General features: G+C 35.9%; 1 protein-coding gene across 2 annotated transcripts in view; it reads right to left on the reverse strand.

Moving 5' to 3' along the window:
• The window catches only part of LOC149539614 (calpain-type cysteine protease DEK1-like), a 217,610-nt gene that overhangs the window by 31,940 nt on the left and 159,387 nt on the right, over positions 1-26,283 (reverse strand). For both annotated transcript variants that reach the window (XR_016356273.1, XM_089800843.1), the window contains exons 22-26: positions 20,139-20,458; positions 19,468-19,816; positions 17,349-17,654; positions 17,058-17,162; positions 16,833-16,961 (exon numbers count right to left, since the gene is read on the reverse strand). Coding sequence is in view for 1 of the 2 variants with exons in the window: in XM_089800843.1 (XP_089656969.1) it covers positions 16,833-16,961; positions 17,058-17,162; positions 17,349-17,654; positions 19,468-19,816; positions 20,139-20,458 (1,209 nt within the window). In the remaining variant the exon portion in view is untranslated. The remainder of the gene's footprint in view (positions 1-16,832; positions 16,962-17,057; positions 17,163-17,348; positions 17,655-19,467; positions 19,817-20,138; positions 20,459-26,283) is intronic.

Raw genomic sequence — 26,283 nt, forward strand, 5'->3', positions numbered from 1 at the left:
CATTGAAAACTATACTATGCTTATCAAGAATATTTTGAATTTCAAAATGGAAATTACCTTGATTCTTTGGAGAGCTTGTTGGTTGGATTATGACTCCTGCTGCCCATGTTACTTGTCCTCTTCGAAAAGTCCTCTCCATCCTCTTTGCAGAGACTGTCTTAGGTGCTCCATTCGATAACCCTCTCAATATGACTTCTTTCCCATTGGAATGAAATTTAAACTCCATAGTTTGATGGTTCATATAATAGCCTCCAATAGAGTGCAACCATTGAACACCCAATACAAGATCTGTCTCCCCAATACGAACCACATAGAAGTCATCACATAACTCATAATCTCCTAAGGTCATCTTGAGTTGTTTTACCACCCGTGTGCAAGGCATAGTGAATCCATCAGCTACAGTAACATTGAATCCCTCAAAATCTTCTGCTTTAAGCCCTCTTTTCATGACAAATCCCTCATCAATAAAATTGTGAGTTGCCCCACTATCAAGAAGAACGGTCAACCTTTGCCCTGCTAGTACCCCTCGAATTCGGAAGGGATGGTATCTTGGGACTCCTGATAATGCTGCTAAAGTGTCATCCTTGCTGATTTCTTTTACTTTCTCTTCTTCTACCTCCTCCTTAGTATCATGAAATTCCTCATGCTCATCTGAATCAGATTCTGAAGCAACTTCAATATAGTGCACTTGACCTTTCCCCAAACATCTGTGTCCTGGAACCCATGGTTCTCTACAAGTAAAACAAAGCTTTTTCCTTCGTAATTCACTCCTGGTCTCTTCATCTACCTTCTTTTTTGCCACATTTGTCACATCTTTTGGTGGTAGTGTTGGAAAAATCTTTTTCTGAAAATTTCCCTTATGTTGCCAAAGATTTGGGGGTTTTTGATTAGTGATTGATTTCATAGGCACGCAAGTTTCAAGTTGCAAGCTTCTTTTGATAGCTTCCTGTAAGGTTGAGGGTGAGAAAGCCTTAACCAAACCCTTAACAGAATCTTCTAAACCATCAAGAAAAAGATAAACAATCCTCTTTTCACTCATATCAGGTACCATAACAGCCACTTTTTGAAATTCTTCTATATACTCATTAACTGATTTGGTTTGCTTCAACTTTGACAATTCTTTAAAGTACTCTTCATCATCCTTGAGGTCAAATCTATCTATCACTCTTTGACTGAAATCTTCAAATCTAGTTACCTGATCGTGACCTTGAGTAGTCATTCCATGATACCACCAATCATAAGCTGCATCTTCCAAGTGCAGACTTGCAATTTGAACAGCATCACTCTCTTTCATGGGGTTAAGTGTGAGGAAAGTTTGTAATTTTTGTAGCCATACTCTAGCTGAAATTTTATTTGTTCCATCAAAAGTAGGTGCTGTAAACTTGCTTATTTTATTTTTGAGCTCTCTTCCACTTGTGTCATGCTCCCTCCTGTTCTCTCTCTTGGGCATCAAAGTGTTCATCATATCCACATATTCTCTAAAAGGAACTGAACTACGAAAGTCATCATCTAAGCCATTGTAAGTAGCTCTTAATGTAATCAAGTTACCTGTAACCTCTTCCACTGGATTAATGGCTGGATTTGGTACTGGTGGCTCATCTACAGGCAAAAAAATAGTTTTGGTTGATTTAGATGGTGTGGATCTCCCATTTCTTGGCTCCTCTAAAGTGCTCCCTTTTTCATTAATAGATGCAACTCCTTGTAATTTTTCTGTCAATATTCGCAAAGCCTCTCTAGTTTCCGCCAAACCATCCACTGTTTGCTTCTGAGTATTTTGGATGTCTTGGAAGAATTTCTTTGCCATCTCATCTGGATCAGCCATACTTTTTTCTTCCTTGGATTTTGTACTTTTACTTTCAACTGGGGGTTTGATCAAAATTTCTTTATTCTTTTCTCGCTGCAAATATCTTTTTTCTCTTTCACTTAGTTGCATGCAATCATAAATTTTGACATGCAACTAATTAGAAGCAACATGCAACCATAAAATATGACATGCAAGATCTGGGTAGTTGTCAAAACTGACATGCAAAATCGGGGTAGTTGTTAAAACTGACATGCAACTTCTACAAACCCTCAGGCTGGCAAGAGCATGGCTCTGATACCACTGGAATTTCCCTTTACTGATTTTGCATGGTATTTCCAGCCTCAAATCAGATCTTTAAAATCAAACAACCAAAATTACAAAGATCTGCCAATTTCCCAATAAAACCCAAATCGGGTATGTCCAAATTAGTGCCAAAAAACTTCACAACTTCACAAATTATTAATAAATCTGAGAATGGACATTTTTACAGAAATTTCAGCAGCATAACAGCTTACAAAATGACATTTCCAGATTTGTATAGCCTTTACACAATAGCTCACAAATGTAGGACAAAACTATGCTCAATCGGGCTCCCGAAATTAACACACAATGCCCAGAAACACCACAAAAACACTCATAAACTATCTCAGAAGTTTAATCATGACCCAATACATATATTCAGCTCTATTTTAACCTCTTAAAGTCTGAAATACAGCAGCAACCCAAACTGATATAAAACACTCAACTGAAAACACCAAACTCAAACCAAAAACAACCCCGGAAACCCACAAATCGGCACTATTCAGCACAAAGGCAAACTTTGTATGAACATGCACATGGAATGGCTTCAAACTCCCGTCCTTAGCCTTCCTGAAAACCTGCAAACTCCCGTTCTTGGGTCTCCTTCTCCACAAGTTTGGCAGCCTCTGAAGAACAACAAGAAAATTAGCAAAAATTCAGTTCTAGAATGAGCCCAAAATGCCTCCAAACCCCCTTAAAAGAGGGCATAACCCTAACTCACGTCCAAAAGGGGTTAATAAAATATAATTTAATAATAATTTTTATTTATTAGTCCATTGGTTTCCAAAGATCAGCCCCTTTTTCCGAAACTTCACCTTTTTGGAGCCTGCCTGCCTTAGCAAAGTTTATTATTTTTTAATTATTTGAAAAGGGGACATGACAGATACCACCCCATTCCTTTCTTTTCAACACAAATGTAGGTGTTGGTTACCGCCAACAGGAATATCTAGTTCCTAGTTATAATCTCCATTCTGTCTTAAAAGGCTCTATCGTTTTTTATTTGTAGGATAGGATAAACTCGGACATGGTGATTATCCAACTCAAACTCACTTTGTTTAGGAATGCTCAAGTTTTCATCAATGTTGGCTAAGACCACATCAAGCTCCTGGATAATGGATTTCTTAAGCACAGTCCTACAAAAATCCCTAATTGCATCCTTATCTCTATCTACATGCAAGATGGTTATAATATTTGTATTATGCTTATGCCTTTCATCATTTGTGAAAATTCAGACCCAACAATAATCTGAATTGCTTGGTGAACTAGACCCTGTTTTTTGGTCATCTTACTGATTCTAAGGTCACTGACTTCACCCCAAAAAGCCATCTCCCTGTTCCCAGACTTCATACTAATTGGGGTGTCCATACCTACAACAATTAAGGACTAAACCAAAACCTGGACACAACAACAGACTAAATCAATAACCAGAGAACTAATGAGAACTCCTAATGATAATGCAGGCCAAAACCGTTTACTCCTAGCATTAATACTTAGAGTGGGCAGCTAAATTTGAGACTATGCCAAACTAAATTTTTAAAAAAAATAGAGCAGTGTTATGGCCTCCAGAAGGGAATGCAGACCTCTATAAATAGACGGTTTGAGTCTGTGAGACGTCGAGGTTGGGAAAAGATGCATTAATTTCATGTCACAAGGTGCAAATGTTGAAGTTTTCAGTGAAATCGGTTTAATCTTACCCTTTGAACATGTGAGCTTTTATCACTGCTGATTAGGGGCCGGACCTCCCAACTTCATTCATGATGTTTGTGCTATGGTAAGGGGGCTTACATGTGTGAGAGCAATAATGGGGGTTGACAACACCGCATTGTACAAGTGGGTGACCTAATGCATTTATTCCTTAATTATGATGGATAGTGTGATCCAAAGGTGTCTAATAAAGTTAATGATTCATATAGGTGTAAGATAATCATAATGGAATGTAGTTTAAATTGAAGCAATATCTAGTCATTATTGATACAGGGGATTATCTCTTAATCTCATATTATTTATCTTGAGAAATAGGAACGGAATAAAAAGCTTTTATAAGGGAAGTTTTAAGTTTAATCTTTCTTTTAGGTTGATGGAAGTTCACTAGGTTAACTAAAAAGACGCTCCTCTATCATGGGCTTGGACCATTAAAGGGAGTTTAAACAGTGCCTTCATGAGATGAAGTTTGGGGAGAATAGGTAAGCAACATCTTCTATCAAATCTGTTAGAAGATTTCTTTGGGTTTAAGTGGATTAGGTGGAAGTTTTGATGAATAGGTCTTCTTCATCTGTTCCTAGATTTCCTAGCTTATCTACTTCTTTGTTTCCCTCTTGAAAGCTGTGTTGGAATCTAACCTCCTAAAATTTATCGATGAGTATAAGGGCATATTCTAATTTGCAATTGAGTTTCCAGTTTGGGGTGTTTCGTTTTCTAATAGCGTTTAGAATTATCTGAGAGTCACCTTCAATGACTAGCTTTTTGATTCCTAGATCTAAGTTTATTCTTAGGCCTTCTTTAGGGCTTCCATTTCTGCTAAGTTATTAGACATTTCTATTAAAGGTTTAGCTCGTTTGACGAGCCAGTCTCTGTCTTTGAAATGTATTATGCATCATCATCCCACTTTACCAAGATTGCCCCTGAAAGCTCCGTCAAAATTCATTTTTGCCCATCCTTTAAGGGGAGGCTCCCATTTGCAATCTTCTCTAGCTTGCTTGTTTGTTTTGATGTAGATTAAGGATGGGTTTATGAGGCTTTTCTAGTTCCTTTTCATTTCTGAATCTCATTCTAAAAATGTCCCCTCTTCCTTATTATGTGTATTTCTTAGTTTATTATTCATTACTTCTGTTATGTTGGCTTCCACTTTGTTAGAAAAGTGATGCTAATGACAATTCTTGGTCTAGGAAAATTCTCCTATTTCTGTCCTTCAAGATTTCACACAGAAGAATGGATGGTGATATCTTCCATAAGTTGTAAATTTTGGAGTAAACACGTTTGGGCCAACTATTCAGATGGTCATGGAGTTTTGTCGAGATAGCCGTCTGCCAATTAAGTTTCTGACTTAACCAATGCCAACTGGATTTGGCAAAGGGACATTGGCAAAGAATGTGTTCCATTGTCTCAGCTTCTGATTTGTATAGGGGGCGTCTCGAGGGTCCTTCAAAGCTCATTTTGGAGAATATGTCTGCCGTGAGGATTCTTCATTGTAATGTTGCCCAGAGGAATATGCTTGGTTTGGGAAGGCATGCTTGATCCCAACATAGTTTTAGGGGGGTATCCTTTTAGTTCCAACTTTTGGAATTGATTATTAATTCATATCCCTTTTCTAAACTATTTTCTATCTTTGGAAGCCCCCAAGATTAGTGTTTTTCCTTTCTTTGTGATTTGCTTGTCTTTGTGTGAGTAGTTGTTTGAATATTGTTTTCTCTTGGTCCGAAAGGTTCATGCTGTCAACATTTTCCCAAGTACAGATTTCAAACTGCCCCTCATTAGATTTTTGAAGATAATCACTAACCCATTTCCTCCATTCTTTGTTAAGGTGGCTTTGATATTTGGGGGAAGGTTGAGGTAATTTGGGGATGGTAATCCATCCCACAAATCTTCCCAAAATAATGCATCCTCGCCTTTCCCTATATCCCATGTTAAATTTTTGCTAATAAGAGGTTTGCATTGCATCATGAAGTTCCAGGTTTTGAAACCTTTCGGTGGATTTTTGGTGTGAAAAAGAGATTTAGGGTGATTGCTATTGAGGTATTTTTGATAAAGTAACTTGGCCCATTTTCTCTCATGCTCCTGATACATTCTTCAAACTAGTTTAGCTCCTAGAGCTTCATTTTGTCAACTTAAATTTTTTATTCCTAGTCCTTCTAACTCTTTCGTCCGGCAAATATTATCCCATTTGATAATTGCTTGTTTCTTTTTTATTCCTTTGGGTAATGGCAAGCATGACAATTGATCAGTAGGTATGGTTGATAAGACTACCTTAGTTTTGGTTGCACGACCTGCTTTTGCTAACCATTTTCCTTTCCATTTGTCATTTTTTTAAATCTATTTTCTCACTTATAGGTTCTCAGGTTTTGTTGTCTTCCTTACTTTTCTCCAACTGTATTCCTAAATACTTGCATGGGAACACACCTTTTTTATAACCCATTAGATTACATATTCGTCTTTCCATGCCAAAATTAGTGTTGAGGAAGAAGATTTCTGATTTGTCGGCATTTACCCTTTGTCCTAAGGCTTCCGTGTAGGCAGAAATTATTTGTTTGAAGTTTTGAGCTTCTTCTATTGAGATTTCTCCTGGGAGGATAGTATCGTTCGCAAATTGCTGATGTGTTATATTCAGCATTCCTTCTGTGACTGTAACTCCCTTTATTTCCCCTGCAATTTGTGTTTTTTTGATGGCTCTACTGAAAGCTTCTTTCATTATGATAAAAAAGAAGGGTGAAATTGGCTCACCTTGTCTTATTCCTCTAGAAATGTTAAAGAAACCTTGAGGGGAACCATTGATTGGGAGTGAGATTTTGGGAGTGGCAATAAAATTAAAGATTAGGTTGATCTCCAATCTACTTTATCATAAGCTTTCTAGATGTCTAATTTCATTAGCATACATGCCTTTTTACTAATCTATACTAAATGAATAAGTTCTTATATTACTAAGATCCCATCTAAGATTGATCTACCTGGAACAAAACCTGTTTGTTATTCTGATATTAGTTTTGGTAGAATCATTCTTAATCTATTGGTCAATGCTTTAGATAATATTTTATAGGTTGTGCTGTAGAGAGCAATTGATCTAAAGTCTCGTGGTTCCTCATGATTAGCTTTTTTGGGTATTAGGACTAGAAAGGTGTTATTGATTTCTGTTAGAAAAGAGCCTAATTTTCTTGTTGCTTCAATGGCTTTCCATATAGATCATTTCCAAGTATAACCCAACACTTTTAAAAGAAGAATGCTTGGAAGCCATCAGGCCCTAGTGATTTATCCAAGTTCATACTGAACAAGGCTACTTTAATTTCTTCTAGAATGAAAGGTTTGTTTAAGAGCTTATTATCTTCTTTAGTGATAATCTTTGGGATGGTTCTGACAATGGTGTTTTGAGCTGTGAGATTAGAGGATTCAAAATTATTAACGATATTTATGTAATAGTTAACCTGAGTATTTGCTATTTGTCTAGGTTCTTCACTCAATTCACTTGTTTCACTTTTAATTTTTGTTATCCTATTTATAATTTTGTTATTTAGCGTACTGTTGTGGAAGAATTTTGTATTAGGTCTCCTACTAACCATGTTTCTTGGGATCTCTATTTCTAAAAAGTTTCTTCTTTTGCTAAGATATTTTCTTGTTTAGCTAGTAGTTCTTTTTTTTTGTTGAATGTTTTATTGTTCATACCATGTTTAATTACTTCTTCATTTCGCTTCATTAGGTCTTCTTCATTATCTAATTTTTCTTTGAAGATGGTATTCAAGTGGTTCTTGTTACATTTTCAAAAAAATTCTTTTAAGTTTTTTAGTTTGGACACAAAACAAAACATTTTGGATCCCTCATAGTGGCCTTTTGTCCACCATTGTTTATGTTTTCTATGAAGGTGTTGTCTAAGAACCACATTTTTTTCGCATTTGAAGGGGTTTCTCAATGGTTTGCTTTGTTCTTCTATTTCTAGTTTGACAGGGTACCGGTCTTATTTTGCATAAGGTAGGATTGTTGAGTGCATTGCAAAGTTGGAGCTACTCAAATCTCCTTTAAATAAGAATCTATCTAGCTTCTCTACGATGTGGCTGAAGCTTGATCTTCTATTGTTCCAAGTGTATAAAAACCATTTGTCAAAGGAATGTCTATTAAACTGTGTTTTGTGATCCAATCTCTCAAATCAGTCATAGTTTGAGAAATTATTTGTGAACCTCCAAAGTTATCCTCTATTTAATAAAGCATTCAAATCTCCTATACAAATACTTGTTGTTTGGAACTTTCCCATAAAAGTGCTGATTTCATTCCATATTGTTTTCTTTTCCACTATTGGGATTGGTCCGTACACAGTTATAAGAATTAGTTGTAAATCATTCTTGAAACTTTGCATTCTCCCCCCACCCCCATCCAGTTATTATTCACATTTAGTCTATTATAATCTATCTTTGTAGGGTCCAGATTATACCTATGCCTCCTGAAGCTCATGCTGATTCTATCAAGTTAGATTCCATATTCATAGTATTTTACTAAATTTAGCTCCCTCCTCTTTATTTAGTTTTGTTTCCTGAATTAGGATTAGTTCTGATTCGAATAGTGTCATATTGCGCTTAAACAAGCACTTTTTGTTAGGGGTGATTAATCCCCTAACATTGATGGAATTATTGGCATTGACTTCAAAGAGTTTTCAGGAAGACTGATGGAAATATCATCATTGATGTCAAAGACACAAAAGAATTGTCATTGATGGCAAATGAGAAATAAGTTATTATCTCTGAAGTCATAACTTGATTATTCACAAGGTAAAATATAAGACAAACACGAAGAAATGTTAATAAGACAATAAAAATATGTTAAGGCTGCAAATTAAGAAGTGATGAAAACTTAAGTGACTTCCAAGAAAGACAACTATAACCTATGTCTAGCAATAATAATAATATCAGATTGAAGAAGAATATTATAGTAAGCAAATATATAGATGGAGGCAATGATAAATAAACAACAAAAGCAACGATAAATCAATTTGTGACAAAACTTAATTAAACTCCAAGAGTGTCTAAAAGGATGAAAGACTCAGCACTAGATAGAAGCGGTGATTCAGCAAAGAAGATAACATTGTAAAATAATGTTGAAAGGCCATTTAAGCATTGCTAAATTACAGCAACTATATGACAACAATTTGATTTATTAAATATTATAATTGTTCAACCAATTAGTGGAATCAAATATTAAGTTGCTCAATAATAATAAAAATGATATACAACAGCGGCAACTTAATAGTTATGGCACACAAAAAATATGCAGCAAAAGTCAAAGAAAAAGCCATGTTATGGTCAAATTTCATTAAGTTTGCAGAAGTTATGATTGTTTTGGTGAAGACAAATAATCTGTCCTTGGGTTAGCAGTTTTGGGAAAAATGGAATAACTTTTGTTTCACTGATTGGATTTGCCTATAAATTAGAGAAAATGACTATAATTTATTATTCTTCAATCTAGTCAAAGGGATTTGCTTCACGATTTCAATTGTGAAACTTAGGAATGATTACTTGGATGTTCCAAATTATGCTCCAGTTGCTAATTTTGTTTTAAGTTTGCACAATGTGCAATATTTCTTTGCAAAGTTATCAAGTATTACTTATTTGATTTTGGGAATCCTTGTGACCTCCTCATCATATTGGTATCAAAGCCCAAAAGACAAGATTGTGTGGGTTGTGTGCTTGCCTTTTGCAGGTTGAGGAGAGAACCTAGATGCCAAGAGACTAGGCCAAGAGAGAAAATTAAGAGAAGGGCCTACGTTGAGGTATCAATGACAAGAGGAAGCAAGGAGAAAGAGACTTGCTCATATAGATGTATTTGTTTTCCATGCAAAGTAAGGGTTTACAAAGGGAGAAAGAGGAAAGGAGATGAACTCCCAATATATACTTCGAAGAAGGATGTTGAAGAAATAATGGAATGGATAGAGGCTTCAAATAAATACTTTGAATACGAGAAGACACCGGAAGAGAAAGATTTAAAGTTGGGAATGTCAAAAATGAAAGGGGCAACATTCACATGTTAGAATTATGTACAAGGTGAAAGGGTAAGAGAAGGGATGAGTATGATTACTTCCTACAAGAGGATGTTGACAACAATCGAAAGACGTTTCATGCCTATAGACTACGAGGAGAAATTGGATAGGAGAAAGTAAACAAAGATGACAACACAAGAGGTAAAATATGAACCTATTGTCCATGTTAAACAAGAAGGTGAAGAAATTGATTTTCTTATTGATGAGTCCATGAAAGGGAATGCTAATGATGTGATTGTTAACCAAAAATTTTTTGAGATACTTGTTGATGAATCTCATAATGAGGTTCATGTTAGTGATCAAGAAGATGCTATGATTGTTGCTGATGGAACAATAGGAAAGGATAACACTACGAGTGTCATGGAAGGACAGATTGACGTCCATGATGAATATACTAATGAAGGCATTTTTATTTGGATTTCTAACAAGTTACATACAGGTTTTGATGGTTTTCATGCAGATAAATATGTTGAAGATATATATATGAACATAGAGACATTTATTGAAGACTTGGATTCTTTGAACCAAGAAGGTAACAGTAAGTTTGATACAAGAAGATGCGGAAAGAAAGAAAAGGATGACGAGCCAATTTTCTCAATATATAAAGCTACATAAAGAGATGATTCGAACAACAAGTGAAGAATATAAATAAATAATACAGTCGCCTCCAAGAGATAACACACAAGAATTCACAAATATCGAAATCAAATAAGAGATTTTGGACTAGCATAAAGCCAATATATAAAGCTACATAAAGCCATTTGTAAAACAATTGTCAAAGTTGCCTAGTGATGTCATGAATTGGTCCATATGATCAAATTATGCAAATAGGCCCACGGAAAGGTAATAATAGAGTAAAATGTCATATATAGTCCATTTTGATATGTTAGGAAGGGTTTTACAGAGTTTGGGGTCATTTGCATAAAAATGCAGAAGTTGGAAATATGTAATAAAATGTTGTTACGCAAACAAAATGCATAAAATGTTATCAAAGTGCAAAGGTCGTGTAAAAGTGAAGGTGAAAAGTCATTGGCAGTAGTTAAACAGTAGGAGAACTTGGAAACATTTTGAAATTTATGTATTGGTTGTGATTTAGGAAGAGGATAAGTTGGATGAGCTTGGAGAAAGATTGAAACGAAAGAAAACTTGGTTTTGAAATTTTATTTTGTAGTTCTCTTGAGTTATTTTTCCTAAAATTTGTCTGATGTTTGTGTTGGTAAAGCTTCATACAGAATAATACAGAAATCAAACTTATATTTTTGGAAAGGATAATGTGATATCTTTCTTTTTCTTTTGGTTTGATCCAGTTTCATTAAGTTTGTAGAAGTTATGGTCATTTTGGTAAAGACTATCTCAATCTGTCCTTGGGTTAGCAGTTTTAAGAAACTGGAATAACTTTTGTTTCACTGATTGGATTTGGCTATAAATTTGGGGAAATGACTGTAATGCACTGTTCTTTAATCTCACAAAAGCGACTTGCTTCATTATTTCTTTTGTCAAACTTATGAATGATTGTTTGTAAATTCCAGATGCTGCCCTAGTTGTTAATTTTGTTAGAAGTTTGCAAATGTGCAACATTTCTTTGGAAAGTTATCAATTATTATTGATTTGATTTTGTCAATCACTATAACCTCCTCATCATATTCACCCAAAAGGAGAAAGACGCTTGAAAATATGTATTTATGGTCCATGCATGGTAAGGGTATGCTAATGATGTGATTGCTGACCAAGAATTTGGTGAGATACTTGTTGATGAATCTCATGATGAGATTCATGTCAGTGATCAAGACAGTAGGAAAGGATAACACTATGAATGTCATGGAAGAACAAATTGATGTCCATAATGAACATACCACTGAAGGCATTTTTATTCTGACTTTTAACAAGTTATGCGCAGGTTTTCAAGGTTTTCATGAAGATAATTATGTTGAGGAAACCTATATGAGCATAGAGACATACATTGAAGACTTGGATTCCTCAAACCAAGAGAGTAAAAGTCAGTTGGGTACAAGCAGGTGCAAAAAGAAATCAAAGCATTACGAACCAATTTTATTTTCATGAATCAATGGCATTGTACAAAGAAATTGGAAGTCTAGGAAGGACATTCAAGTGGACTTGAATTCTTCTATCGTCAGGAGTATAGTGCAGGAGCACCTAGCACAAAGGCACACTAGGAATCTCTTGAAGAATAGAAGACATTTCTTGACTTTTTATGGTCTTTTAAATGTATTTATTCCATTCGAGTCAATATGTAAAGCTCAATAAAACCATTTGTAAAATACTTGTCAAAGTTGCCTAGGGAGGTCACGAATTGGTCCATATGGTCAAACTATGCAAATAAACTCATAGATAAGATAAGATAATAATATTAATGTCCAACAAAAAACCAAAAAGGTTTATGGGGACTGGGCATACAAACAAAAGAGCCGGCAGCAACAGGATCACCAAACGGTGACATAAAAGAAACAACATTATCTTCATTGATAACGGCCCAGTCCAAATGTGAGAATATAACATTATGTCTCCATATTCAGGATCTTCTAGTTATCTTCACGAGTTATCTTCATTGATGAACTTATAATTATCTTCACTGATGAACTCCCTCTCAAATAAAATAATCGAGTTTGTTTAAGATGATAGAATCATTTGTTCTTATTCCAAGGTTCCCTTTTATAGTGGATCAAACTTATTCTAAATGGGAATTTCCTTTCAGTAGGGCGACATTTGGCTTACTCACTGTAAATTCTCCAAATGTCTCCATATCCAGGAACTAACAAACAATTTTACACCTGTCGATGATCATCTCAAATCTATCTACAACCAATATTGATAATGGAGATATTATCGTTTTCAAGAAATCTATATAAAGGCAATCTACAAGTAGGACAAAAAGTCAAATCCACTGCGCACATCAATACTTCAGATTCTGCCAAATGTTATTACAAGTCAAATAGGCATTCAACCAGTACACATGCATATCAAATAATTTTGCTCTCTCTTAAATTATAGCTCATAATTTAAACAAGGTCTTTTCCTGCATGCAGTTTCCTCAGAGTCTTTCCCAGTGGAAGGAAATCCATGCTTATGCAGTCACTACTAGATTTGACACAACTTTCTCCTTTGCATGCAAAGTTGGTGGTTTAGATGTCACACATCTCTTTATTTCTTTTTCATATTATTTACTAATACTTCTCAAATACTCCAAAAACTGAGCAATACCATAGCGGGATTCTCAATTCTCCATGGCCGAATCCATATTCAATCTCCTCTACTATAATATAATATAGAGAGGAAAGATGGTAACCATCCTTCCAATCCACGCTCTTTTGAAATTATAAATAAAATGGTACACATCAGTGAATCATCCCTCTCTAACCTACACACATATGTTTGAGTAGGCTTCCTTATTGGCTAGTCATGCTTTACTTAACGTGAACTTTTCCTGGTTTGAACAATTGAGCCGTGGATATTGCAGTGGCCGTAGATACGTGCCCCTGTAGTGACCCTTGACCCTTGGTCTCTTCTTGAATGAATGAATGAATTTTCCCATCTTCAATGTCTAACTGAACTGACTATGCAAGTCACAAGCGGCCAACTATTTCATGTTGCTCCTAGTTGGTATGGGATGACTAGTTATTTCCCTTATTTGCAAGACATCCTTGATAATAAGCCATTACAACAGAGCCTTTGAATTCCACGAGCCAAGTCAGGATAAAGCTCAATGTCAACATAAAGAATGGAAACTGCTTAGCTACCCGACTACCACGACATACAACAGGATGAGAGTTACAAAGTAGAATAATGATACCAAGGATAGAATTTCACACATAATTGAAATGCTCCTTATTAAAAACATCACCAGCCACGACATTTGCTTCCTTCGCCTTGATTTTCCATCTTATAGACCACATTGTTCCTACGGTAACATTAATCCTGCTTAGTCTTGTAGCAATATAGTAATCTGTTTCAAATATCGTTGGTTGGGTATGCCTCGCAATAATATATTGTAGATATTATTCTTCTTTCTTCAATCGAATGGGATCAATATAGTCTCAGAATATATTAAAGAATAATTTAATGTATGATAATCCCTCCATGCTGCTATGCAGTAGTTGTCTGTTGGTATCAGCTATATATGTCATCTATACAGTTGCAGTTGACATTATATCTTTTATTGATTCTCTTCCATATATCCCATGTTCCTCCATCATTCCCAGCCTTATACATGTCGTTCCTACTTCTTGAGACACAATGGTGTCACAACTTATATCAACCATATTAACATATAGTATCCATAACAACATCACTTAACATATATGTTAATTAAGGGCAACGTTATACCCTTTTTAGTGTCCCAATACATTCCTTATGTCTCCTTTCGATTTGAATATGAGACAAAAAAGTTTTATCTTCAGTTTTTCTGCATGCTTAAGTAATTTATGATGTGCAGCTTTATATGTATTAGTTTCTCAACCATCTTTACACATATTGAAGTTGCATCCTTCTCTTTGTTTCTTTTCTTCATACCATAATATTGATTCTATTGATGTTGATATGGCTTTTCAGTGGTTTCGTCATACTATGGCTGCGGAGATCATTGGTCTTCATTCGGGTCTGAAGTCTCTCCATCAGTGTATTATATTTCCAACCAAACTCTCTGTTATAACAGATGGCTCTAGAGTGGTTTGTACAGGAAGGCATTCTAGTCATTTGTCATTGTCTAGATAAGTGTTGGCTTGACTAAACACTATCGCTGCCTGTAGAGAATTTTCTTGCTTAGGCCTGGCATTTTCTTTCATTTTAGTAATTATTCATATTGTCTCATTAGAGATGAATCTGTGTCTGAAGTTTCCTTATAAAGATCACCATTTATATCATTCATATGCAATCAATATTACTTCCTTGCACCACTACCTTAGTAGATGATGATTTAATCTTTTCCTTATCAGGCTTTTAATATAAACATTACATGTTTTCTTCTTCTTGCAAAACAAGTTGTTTCCTTACATTTACAGTTTGGCTCTGATACCATGTTAATATCATGGAACTTCTACAAATGTTTACACTCTTGTAGATGATCTTATTTGGTCAGATTGCTAGAAGAGCAGACTTATGGATTTCGGTGTGTCTTCTAATCTGCAATCTAGCCCTCCCTTATACCTAACTCAAGGGGCATGTTCATTGAATGGACATGTCCCTCTCTAGGTCGGCCTACTCCAAAACATGATTGTTTCCTCAAGATTGGTGCCCATTCCAAGAGTTACTAATGGTTAGTAACTAACTAACCACACTAGTAAATAAGAAGGCTTATAAAAGCCACAAGGAAGATGTCAATCTATCTAGAGGGGACAATATGTTCTAGTGACCAATACTTAAGGGAACTCATGCATCCAAATCAGACTGATCTGAAAATCAGAACACTTGTCTTGTCAAAGTTACAAGGAATTAACAATGCCAATTTTTTTGTGTACATCCGTAGGTGACTCGAGCTTAAAGCTAAGATTTTAGTGTTTGTGCATTTATGGATCTCTCTGTAGTCTCTAGAGACTGGAATGGAAAGTGGTTGAAAAGTTCCATTTTAAAACACTCGTGCTATACCCATTATGTTTACACCCCCATAGCCATTTACCAAAAAAAACAGTACTTGTGGCACAAATGGACCAATCAGCAACCAAGAAAACTAAAAAATGATCAGCTATTAGTACACGTCTGATCGGCTATTAGTGCATGTGATATCATATTTGGGGGTTTTTTAAAAGAGCTAATGGGGGATATCTATTACAAAACCCTCACGGTCATTGGACCCCCTAACGGTTACTGGGTCTCTTCTCATAGTGTTGTTCAAAAATAAAAGCATCTTATTTACTATTAAAGTTTTGGCCAGCATTTTACTGATCAATGTGTTAAATGCAAATTCATAAATCTAAACCAGTCAGACTGTGATTGCTGCTTATTATAGTAGAGCGAGAACAAGTAAGAGGCAGATACAATCACTGGCAAAAACTATTGGGACAAAACTTTACTGTTAAAGCAATACAAAATTGAAAAGCATGTTAGACCCTTCAACAGACAGAGTCGTAGAATCGCATGGGACATGTCCCCTAGGCTTTCATATCTGTACCCATCCTCAGGATGTTTTTGGGATTTGTCAATGTCTATGAAACATCTCAGGATCTGTCACCAATCAAAATAACAAGTAGAGCACATCTCAGAAACAAGCAAAAATTTGCAGGGAATTTCCACACATCCGCAAACTGTCACAGGAACTGCCAGCCACACCCTAGAGACTGCCCTATAAATACCAAACCAGACAGAAGCTCAGACATAAGGCACCCTTGTCAAAGTTTACAAGGGCAACATTTGCCAGTTTCTTCCAACAAAATTGTATTCCTGAGATCTTACCTCTATCTCATGTTTTATAGACACTAACTCACAAAGAAATATATTATCACAGTAAGACGGAGATGTGTCCCACCGCCCCCAGCAGCTCCACCAAATTCCGCCACCTCCATCGAGGATGGGTACATCCCGATGTTGACTATTTGCTGATTTGAATATTTTATGTTCAATGTTCAATGTTCCAATTCAATGCAATGTTCAAGTATTTACTCTTTTACATCTTTACATCTTATAATGCAATACATCTTTTCATAACTAGCACTTTGAGTATCATATCTGTAGTATATACTAAACCCCCTGCGCCCCCCCCCCCCGTCCCATTCCCTGCTGTCCCCAAATTAAGGCCCCTTTGTCCTCCCGTCCTGGAAACAGGTGCCCTTGCTCCACCCTCCCCCCGTCCCCTAAGGCAGTGTAACTATGTACATTATAGCACATGAAATGCATTTAATGTAATTCATTAAAGATTATTTATTAAAGATGTGTATATCTGTATCTAGATTTAACATATTCAGTTTCAGAACCAAGCAGAAGTCAGTTTAAAATTGAAATAAATAGTTAAAACTTCAGTTGCTAACAATATTGCTTTCTAAAAAATCTGACCTGTATGCAGAATCGGACTGTATATACTCCTTCATCATTGTATTGAGGAGTAATAATAAGGTTAGCCATGTGAGATGCCTCAGTTAATACAGCCACAGCACTTAAAAACCAACAATCACCTAGATGACCCTGCCACAATAAAAGCGCATGATGGACTAGATCCAACAAGAATAAGAGAGTCCTATTTATTATAGTGAAAAAACCACAAGGGCTTGAAGCACAAACCTGACAAACATCAGAAGCATTAGGTGCACCCATAAAGAGGCATGGATATAAATCCCTGCTGTTTTCTCTTACCAATTCACTTGGTCTCATCCACTCACTCACGACCTGCAAAAATCACAAGTCTGTTGCTCATTACATCTAAGATGAAGAATTAAATACTGCAAAGAAAATTGTCCCAGGAGTTGGTCATAATTAGTAAGCAGGGCCAGAAGCTACAGTATATAAATATGGGCAGAAGTTTAGGAGTAGAAAAAGCTGAGTCAGAAATGGACAAAAGGAAGACATCCTTGCCTGTAGCCTGGCTGTAGGATTTTCAGGATCTATGAACAAAGACCGAGTAGCAGGAGGAAATTCCTGATCAGTGAAGTGGGTTTCCCCTCTTGCTGCAAGGTCTTCCTTAACAGCTAACTCAACAGAGAGCATACGCTGATTTATTTCCTCTTGAGTTTCCATCTTAGGTCTTCTCAACCTCCTTACAATGCAATCCATGTCTAAAGGTACATCTCTTATTCTACAACTCGAAAATTGCCCATCCCACTCCACATCTTCCCGGTCAAACAAATCCACATCTGCAGGCTCACTTTCCCAGTCCTCCACCTTAACAACATTTAATAATTAAGTTTGTAAATCAAGCAAGGCATATGAAATATATCTCGAGACCAGTAACAACATACTAGACAAAATGATTACAACATAAGGAACTACATAGACTTGGTATATCCTTATAACCATGGCAGCAAATATCTTTTGGGGAAAACATCAGCAGAATTCAACTATAAGAATTTTTTTGAAGAAACCGGCAAGTAAAAGGATTTGAAAAAGAATAAAAATATGTTGAAAGAGACAAAAACTAGTTGTTTTTGAAATAAAGGTATTTTCATAGCATAGAGGTCTTGGGGAAAAAATGTATAGAGAATTTAGCACAAGTTGTCTAAGATAGATAATATGTCCCATGAATCATCCAATTAAAAGGTTTGTCTAAAACAGTAGAATGTAGTATAGCAATTAAGCCTTGCTACTAATGATTCTTTGCTAAGTCATGTATGAAGTTGCTAAGTTAATAATAAAACAGTTGACCAAATGATAAACAAGAAAACCTCTAGTCTTGATGTATGATGTGAGTAGATGGTAAAATGATACTAATAACACTGTGTTCTCAATTATTATTAATATCAAAAGAATGTTTAATCATAAAGATTGCATTAACATAAAGAAACTCCAAAAACTTTGAAAACGTAGAAAGACCTCAAAACAACTTCAATAAGCATGTTTGCATCCCAGTAGAATAATGGAAGAAAACATTTTATCACTGAGAAACTTTCAACTAGGAAGCCTCAAATAATATATGAATCAAATAAAAATATAATCGACTAACATAAGAGAAACAATTTCTCATAACATGGAGTCCAATGGGCATGAATAATGCATTTTTGAAGATTTTATATGCAAAACCAAGTCACAATCAAAAGCTTTGTTATCGAAGCCTTCAAAATTTAGTCAAAGTACCGAATCGTATAAAGGACTACAAGATAAGCACTAAACACATGTAGAATAAATAGGCATAATATTAGAATAAGCATACAAAATCACAATGACCAAGAGTTTGATGTCACAAGATTGGAAATCTTGGTGCAATACTCGATTATAAACATTAACATGATGTTTTTATGCAGCCAGGTGTTTTGGTACTCCAAGTTTTGAGAATAATAGAATGTTATGAAGACAAAGACGACCTGCACATAACATTGTACATTCACTTCTAGTTATGGAATTATGTACAAAATGTAGCTTTAGCATTGTCATATTCATCAAGCAAAGCAATGATATAATAGAGGCTAAATTAGCATTAGGTTTAGGCTAACTTGCCAGGAATATCGATTATTTCTTTAAAGGAAACTATTTTATAGGAATGTAATTGTAAAAAAAGACAAAGAATCAAATGTTTTTGGATCAAATATCCAACCAATCATCAAATGTTCAAAAGGCTATTTGTTATTTCAATTTCAAATTTACTTAGGCTATGGCTCTCAATATTGAACAAAAAGGAAACCAAGTCTGCCAATGTGCATAGTGTCATTATATCCTTCACACAGTGCTTTCCTTCCTAAAATATTCTAAACATTGCATCACTGAAAAATCAGTTTTCTGAACAATGTGAAACCAGTGACTTTGCCTCAAAATGGTAAGAAGTTTCATGTTTTTACAAAGAAAAATATACAATGAAATAAAAGAAAACATGAAAAATGCAGACCAGGAAAGAGAAATGAGCAAAGAAAAAATCAGTGTATCGTTAAAAAACATGCCAGGAAAGAAGACTTGCAATGACGAGTACTGCACCTTTAGTCATACAGCTAAACATACATGATGAACAAATTAATAGCAAATACATCAACAAATCCATAGCACATACCCTATTTGATTCACACCATTGCCAACAATCATCTGAAAGATCAACCATGTCATATTTGTCAGCACTGGTGGCTCTATATAAAGTAAATATCTCATCCTCTGTCAGACATCTTCCCCAGAGAAACACATCCATAATGTGCATTTTAGATTCACATCCTTCACTGTCAGACCTTCCAAATGCATCCAAATCCAGAGGAGGTTTCATGCCTACCCAAACCTCAGCTCCCTCCTGCAAGATTCTGTCATATGCCTGGAAGGGCAACCTGCCTTCAAAGCTATCAAAACCGCCATCGAGATATGTAGTAGCTTCTCCAGCTTCAGCATCAATGGTCACAGTAACGGTATGCCACCTGCATTCCCAAATTCACCATAATCTTTAGTATTATTGCTTATAAATACTAATACAATCAGAAAACAGGAGACAAATAAAGTCCCTTCTTCTTCTTTTTTTCGTCAAAATGCATCTAATAAGTAGACAGAAAGCATATTAAAGTTGCATTTATGTGTCACTGCTACATTGGAAGAAAGATTGCTTCAAAGCAATATGGTAAATATATTTATAGAAAAACAACATCTACAATCAGTAAAACAGTATAATGAGTTGATCCTAAAGATTGTATTTGTACAAAGACAATTACGATAAATGACTAAGAATCTTTTATTAGTCCAAACCTTCCATCTGCAATACTTGAAGCCCCAATATTCCACCGCTTAGCCACGGTAGTTTGTCTCTCTCCTTTTGTTACCAGCCTTAATCCAACTTGACCAGCTTCAATGCCTTGCTCGGAACCAGCAACCAGAATTTCCAAACAAACCTTCTGCTGTGATTCAGTTCCTAGAAGACAGACTGGTCCAGATTCAGGTTGAATCATGACAGATGCAGAAACAGTGATTTTCTGACTTTGACAAACATGGGTATCAACTGAACCACAATGCCTCCCTCCTGTTGTCAGTTCATTGCCAAGAATACAAACAGCACCATGCACTCCAGTCTGTAAATAAAAGAGTGCTTGCTTCACAAAACTTACTATTATGAACCTCAATGTCCAAAGCTACATAAATAACCAAATATGCATATGAAGAGATTTTTCAACATTGTAGGTACCATGTCACCAGTGTCAATTTTTTAATGAATAGCTTTGCAAATCTATTTTTAACTTCCTACACAGAAGAGCACTTTCCTAACTCCAAAATTAATAAAGTATAATAATGTAGACTGACAATTAGTGAAAATCAACCCTAGGATAAATACATTAGATCAGTGATTTGCTAAATTATCATTTCAAACTTTTAGCAATTCCCCTTCATATTTCAAATTCCTCACACAGAGTAGTGAGGATTTATTTTCCAACATGTATTAGAATCCTTGTATCACACAAGGGATTGCAAGGGATACCAAAATAAATTGTCAAGCCAAGCAAATACAAGAGCAAGCATCCTACGCTTTATGCAATAAATAATAAATGTCATCTCACTTACAAAATTGAAACTGTCACACTAGTGTTCATTATGTTAGCTTAAAAATGCTCCTCAAGCTCCCATTGCGATAATTTTAATGTATTATCATGAATAGAATTATTCCTTCAGATGTAGCTATTTTATTTACGCCATTTTTCTAGAGTATTTCTTGATGATATGCATTGTTAAGAATTTTCACAAAGGAGATTTCAAGCAATACACAAAGGCATCTGATCTAACAGGACAACAGATGATTTTCGGCTTTATAATAGTTAGAATGTTTCTATCCATCATATTTTGCCCTTCAAAAGACACCATACATCTATGTTACTACGAGATCATCAATTACAAAAAGAATAATGCAGTTGATCAACATTGCTTTTCTACAGCGTATTCACTCAATAAATCTGCCTTATCATGTTCAAACTTGGGACACTAAATGATATCCATAATTGTGATTTCTACCTCTCAAAGCTCTATTGTCACTACCCTTTGCAACCAAAGTAGCCGGATACACCTCTGCCTCACCCGAAGCACACATATCCCCATATCTAATACGGACACGGAAATGATAAAATATACACATCAACTACCATACAACAAACTCCCAAAAGAATTCATTTTTTCCATCGTATCAGATAATATGTTAATTTATTTTTCAAAAGAGGAGGACTGGTACAGCCGCCCAGCGACTTGGACCTTAACACAAGACAAACCACACCTGCCCTAATCAGGCCAACAACTAGACAAACTAGGCAAACCATTAATTCTGAAGTGTTTTTTAGTCTGAAATTGCATCTTCAGCAGTTCTATAGCATTATAGAGCACTGACGTCATTCTTGTAAAGGGCTTTGGGGCTGATCTTTAACATTTAGTAGCTCAGGTTTATCATTCCTGACTGAAAGCGTAGATTGGAGCCAGCAGAGGTCGTCTACAGTGCAAATTAGAAGATGATACAGGAGTACATGTTTCAGATTTGCCTGGTATGGTTTCATGTTATTCATTTAATGTGAAAAGAAAAAGAAACTCGTATTCCGATCAGCTTGAGTGTTTCGATTTGTAAGTGCATATTTGTATTAGTTTTGTTGCATTTCAAATTTGCAATATCATTCAAAACTCAAAAAAAATTATAAAATGTGAGCAATCTTGCAAAATCCAAACTACTATTTCACACTGATCAAAGGCTTTTTTGGCAAACAAAATCAGTATTAATTTCATTATTCTTGACCAGCATCTTTCACTGACATCAGAGCATGAGTCTGCCAGCCTGTGGGATTGATACAGTCATTTATGCATTCGGGTAGAGCAGAAATTTATAGATATTACGCTCTAAGGAGAGCACAATTGGATTCAGGTACAGAAAATACTATAGACATTGGTGATCTTCAAGGCCAGCATGGCAATGGATAGGGTCAGCAAGAGGAACATGAGAGAGAGGTGATGAGAACTCTTATTACTACCTAGTCGAGAATAGTACAGGCCTTGGATAGACTGCAAGATATATTAGACCAATTGGAGCTAGGGCATCACAGGAGTTGGACGAGTACACATGACAAGAGTAGTAGAATGGTGTCAGCAGTTAGTAGCCGTAGGAGTGACTCATTCATATCATCGGATGTAATGTCCCCATTTTTAGCAAGTTCCTGCAGTTGGCTAGGTCAGTTTACCATCACGATCCTCGTGAGCTGGCAGTAGGATTTGAGGGTCTCAGTTATGTAGTTATAGGCTTTCCAGCAGCCTATGGTGTGTTTTGGCTCCATTTGAGGGACTTACTATTTATAGTAAGTCAAACTGTTGGTTCCGATGAGCTCAGTTGAGTTAGGAGTTGGGTGATGCTCTCAATTTTTATTTCGGGCTTCTGATTTGGGCTCCAAGAATCTTGGAGGGAATGTCTATTTATAGTAAGTCACCCCGTCATGTTCATTCATCGTCTTTCATCATCAAGATCACTTTTGTGTTGTCAAATTTCGATTCTGATGCTTCTTTAGTTATTTTCGCAAGACGGGTGAATTATTATTATTATTCATCTAAATACGTTGAGGTTGTTATTTTTGTTGGTGTTGTTTGTTGGTCACCTTAGGATCATATCTCGTTGGAACAAGAACGAAACGCTTTAGATTGTGGGAACAAAAAACAGTGGCTTTGCATGTCAAAATATTGAGTTATGGTGGAAAAGGTCATTTTTGGCAAGCAATTAATAAATTATATTAATGACACTTTATTATATTTTAATGTAATGTAGAGGAAACTTCTTAAGTGAAGCTATTTTGGGAAAACTAGTGCCATTTGGAGATTATAAATATCAGGACTTTTGATGAGAAAAGCATCCAATTATTTGATTATCTTATCTTTCTTTGTTGTTTTTGTGACACTTCTGAAGTTCTGATTTTTGTGCCCTTGCTGAAGTATAAGGGTTTGGGATCTACAACTGAAGTATTGTAGATTCAATTCTGAGATTGCTCGGCAAATTGTGCTCAAGTATACGATTTACCATTTCTCCTACTATATTAATTGTTGCTAAGGAAAAGTTTAATTTTTTCTTGTTGTTGAAGGTTGTTCTAAAATTTGTGAAGGGTTTCACTGGAATTGTTATTAGGAGCTGGTAAAGTGCCAATTAATATTTGCTATTAGGCGTTATTTTCTATCTGCACTTTGGGAGCAATGTTTTACATACCTACAGTTGCATTTGTTTGTTGGAGAATTCTTTCGCTATTGCTAGACTTCATTTCAAAAGGTTTCAAGGCATGTCTTACGTGTAAGTTCATGGATTGTTACTTCTAATTTTTCTGGGTATTGTTGATTTAGATAATAGGGGATATTTCATCAACTGGGTTGTTAGTATTTTGTGAAAATACTCAGCATCTAAGTTGATACTAAAATCTGGAATTTTAAACTGTATATTTCCTATGTGATATCCAAATATTTGAGATGAAATAATTATTGTAATATCTTCTATTTTTCTTCGATATTGTTAAATCATAAATTGCAAAACCTCAAAAACAAAGAAAGAAATCATTTCTTTGGCACAAATTGTTTGAGAGCCAGTGAGCCTCATTAGAGTGGTATCAAAGCTTGCTTGCAAAGTGTTTGTAAAACGTCAAACAATTGAATTATAAAAGAGTTTGATGTTTGATAAAGTTATAACTGGTTAGGGTTATTACATCGGATGAAAGTATCTTGGATTCTCCTAGACATGAACAGACTCACACTTGTACCACAAATAGATCACTACTACCACATTTCACTCCTAGTGAGCAATAGGTTCAAGAAAATCCTTTCGAGAGAGTTGGGTTTCAAGAGACTATATAAGTAGCCACGGATGAGTGGAGCGCTCTTACCCTAGAGGTCAGAGATGCATTTCCATTGCCATAGTATTGTGCACAGCGTTATGATAGTATGAGATACAAAGGAGAAAAATATAGCACAACAAAATCGAGGATCTCAAGAGAGCTATAAGCGAGCTCATCATGGCTACTTTTGATGGTGTTTGGAGTATAAGTAGACATGCATGGGAGCACAAGTTGGACATTTACCTATCACTAAGACCTATGCCAGAGAGAGGCCATCGTGTTTGCAGTTTTATAGATTAAGGGATTTGCTTACGATTGGTGGCACCACAAATTGGTGACCCGAGATCATGGCCTTATACATTCCTATGCAAACTTACCAAGCGACTCATCACAAGATTTGATAGGAAGGGTTTAGAATTTTACTACAAGGAATTATTACTAAGTAGACGAATGAAAGATGTAGACACCTATATTAATGAGTTTCAAGAGAGTGGTAGTTATTATTCCCGAGATGCAATAGAAAAGAGTTATGATGGTTTTCATTGACCGTCTCCTGAATACACTTAAGGGTTTAGACCTTGCATTATGGCATATGACCCTTAATGTGGCTATTGACACCACATTTTTCCTTGATACATCACCACTCCCACCTTCTTATCATTAGAATAAGAAGACATCCAAGGGTATGCAGACATCACAAAGGCTTTTTACACAAGCCAAGAGGCACCACCTTCACCAAGTTAGATCAAGAGTCCAAGAATGAGTTGAGCAAGAAATTGTATTTTACTTGTAAGGAGCCATGGGAGTCGAGAAATAGGTGCCTTGGCAAAGGCAAGGCACACCTTTCAAGGCTCATTTAGATGTAGATGATGCATAGGTTCCAGATACAAATTTTGAGGGTGGGAATAAGGAGGATGGCGAGGCTTGTGTAATGGAAGTTGGTACCATTGCTACTATTTCTGGTGTTCCTACTTATCAGTCATTCATGATGGAAGGAATTGTCAAGGAAAATTGGCTATTGTGAATGATAGACAATGGTGCTACATATAGTTTCATCAATGAGAGCACTCTGGTTAGCTTGGTGCTGAAAGTAGAGAGATTTGTGGGGTTCATTGTTATGCTTGCACATGGTTCCAATATAGGTTGAACTAGGAGGATATTGTAGTTATCCTTTGCCTTGGGTAATGACTCCTTCACAGATGGTTATTATGTGGCCAATATTGATAGAGGTACAAATATAGTACTTAGAGTAAAGTGGTTGAAGTCTCATGGGAGCATAACCAAGAGTTCAACAAGATGGGGCTAGAGTTTACTCGTATGGAAAAAGCATTGTGCTTAAGGCACTTAGGCATGCATCTAAAGGTGGGGCAGCTAAGAATATGATTGTGTCTTGGAAAGAGCGAAACATGCCAAGTTAGTGGCCCATCAAGCCGAACTACGACTTCAACATATTCGGGACAGCTAGCACTCACTTTAAGGGAGTACGCATAGGTTGGCTACCTTAGTTTATTCAAATGTTCAGCACTCCCCTAATGATGGGGGTGAGTCATTTAGCAGCCCTCCAAGTGGGCCTGCCACTCTAGAGTTACCTATGACAGATGCAAAAGATATGCACGGGTCATTGTTTCTACCACATGTTGGCGTAGTCAAGAATGGAGAGAGATCAAAGATATTTGTCCAATCATATAGCAAGTGTCACACAATGGAAACAACAAGGAACAACTGAGAGATATGCAAGATCAGCCTTCTTATTATCAGAAATTCAATTACAATGGGCATGCTACATGTAGTCATAAATTCCAGGCAAACAAGCTCAATTATGAATATAAATCCTACTGATATCCTTCGATCTGAGAACTACGTGATGTTCTAATAACTACTCACTGCAAGCGCTCCCAAGAAAGATCGATCACAAACCTTATAAAGACTTCACAACATGCAGGTTGGCCTAGAACAAATTAAATTCTCCAACAATCATGAAAATGTATTACAGTACAAGGCAAGACCTAAATTACATATATCTCATCACATAAGTTGTGAAATCCATTGTGATCCAAGATATAACCCTA

The sequence above is a fragment of the Cupressus sempervirens genome, chromosome 9 (assembly GCF_028749045.1).
Source record: "Cupressus sempervirens isolate cs-2001-9-10 chromosome 9, ASM2874904v1, whole genome shotgun sequence".
Lineage (NCBI taxonomy): Eukaryota > Viridiplantae > Streptophyta > Pinopsida > Cupressales > Cupressaceae > Cupressus > Cupressus sempervirens.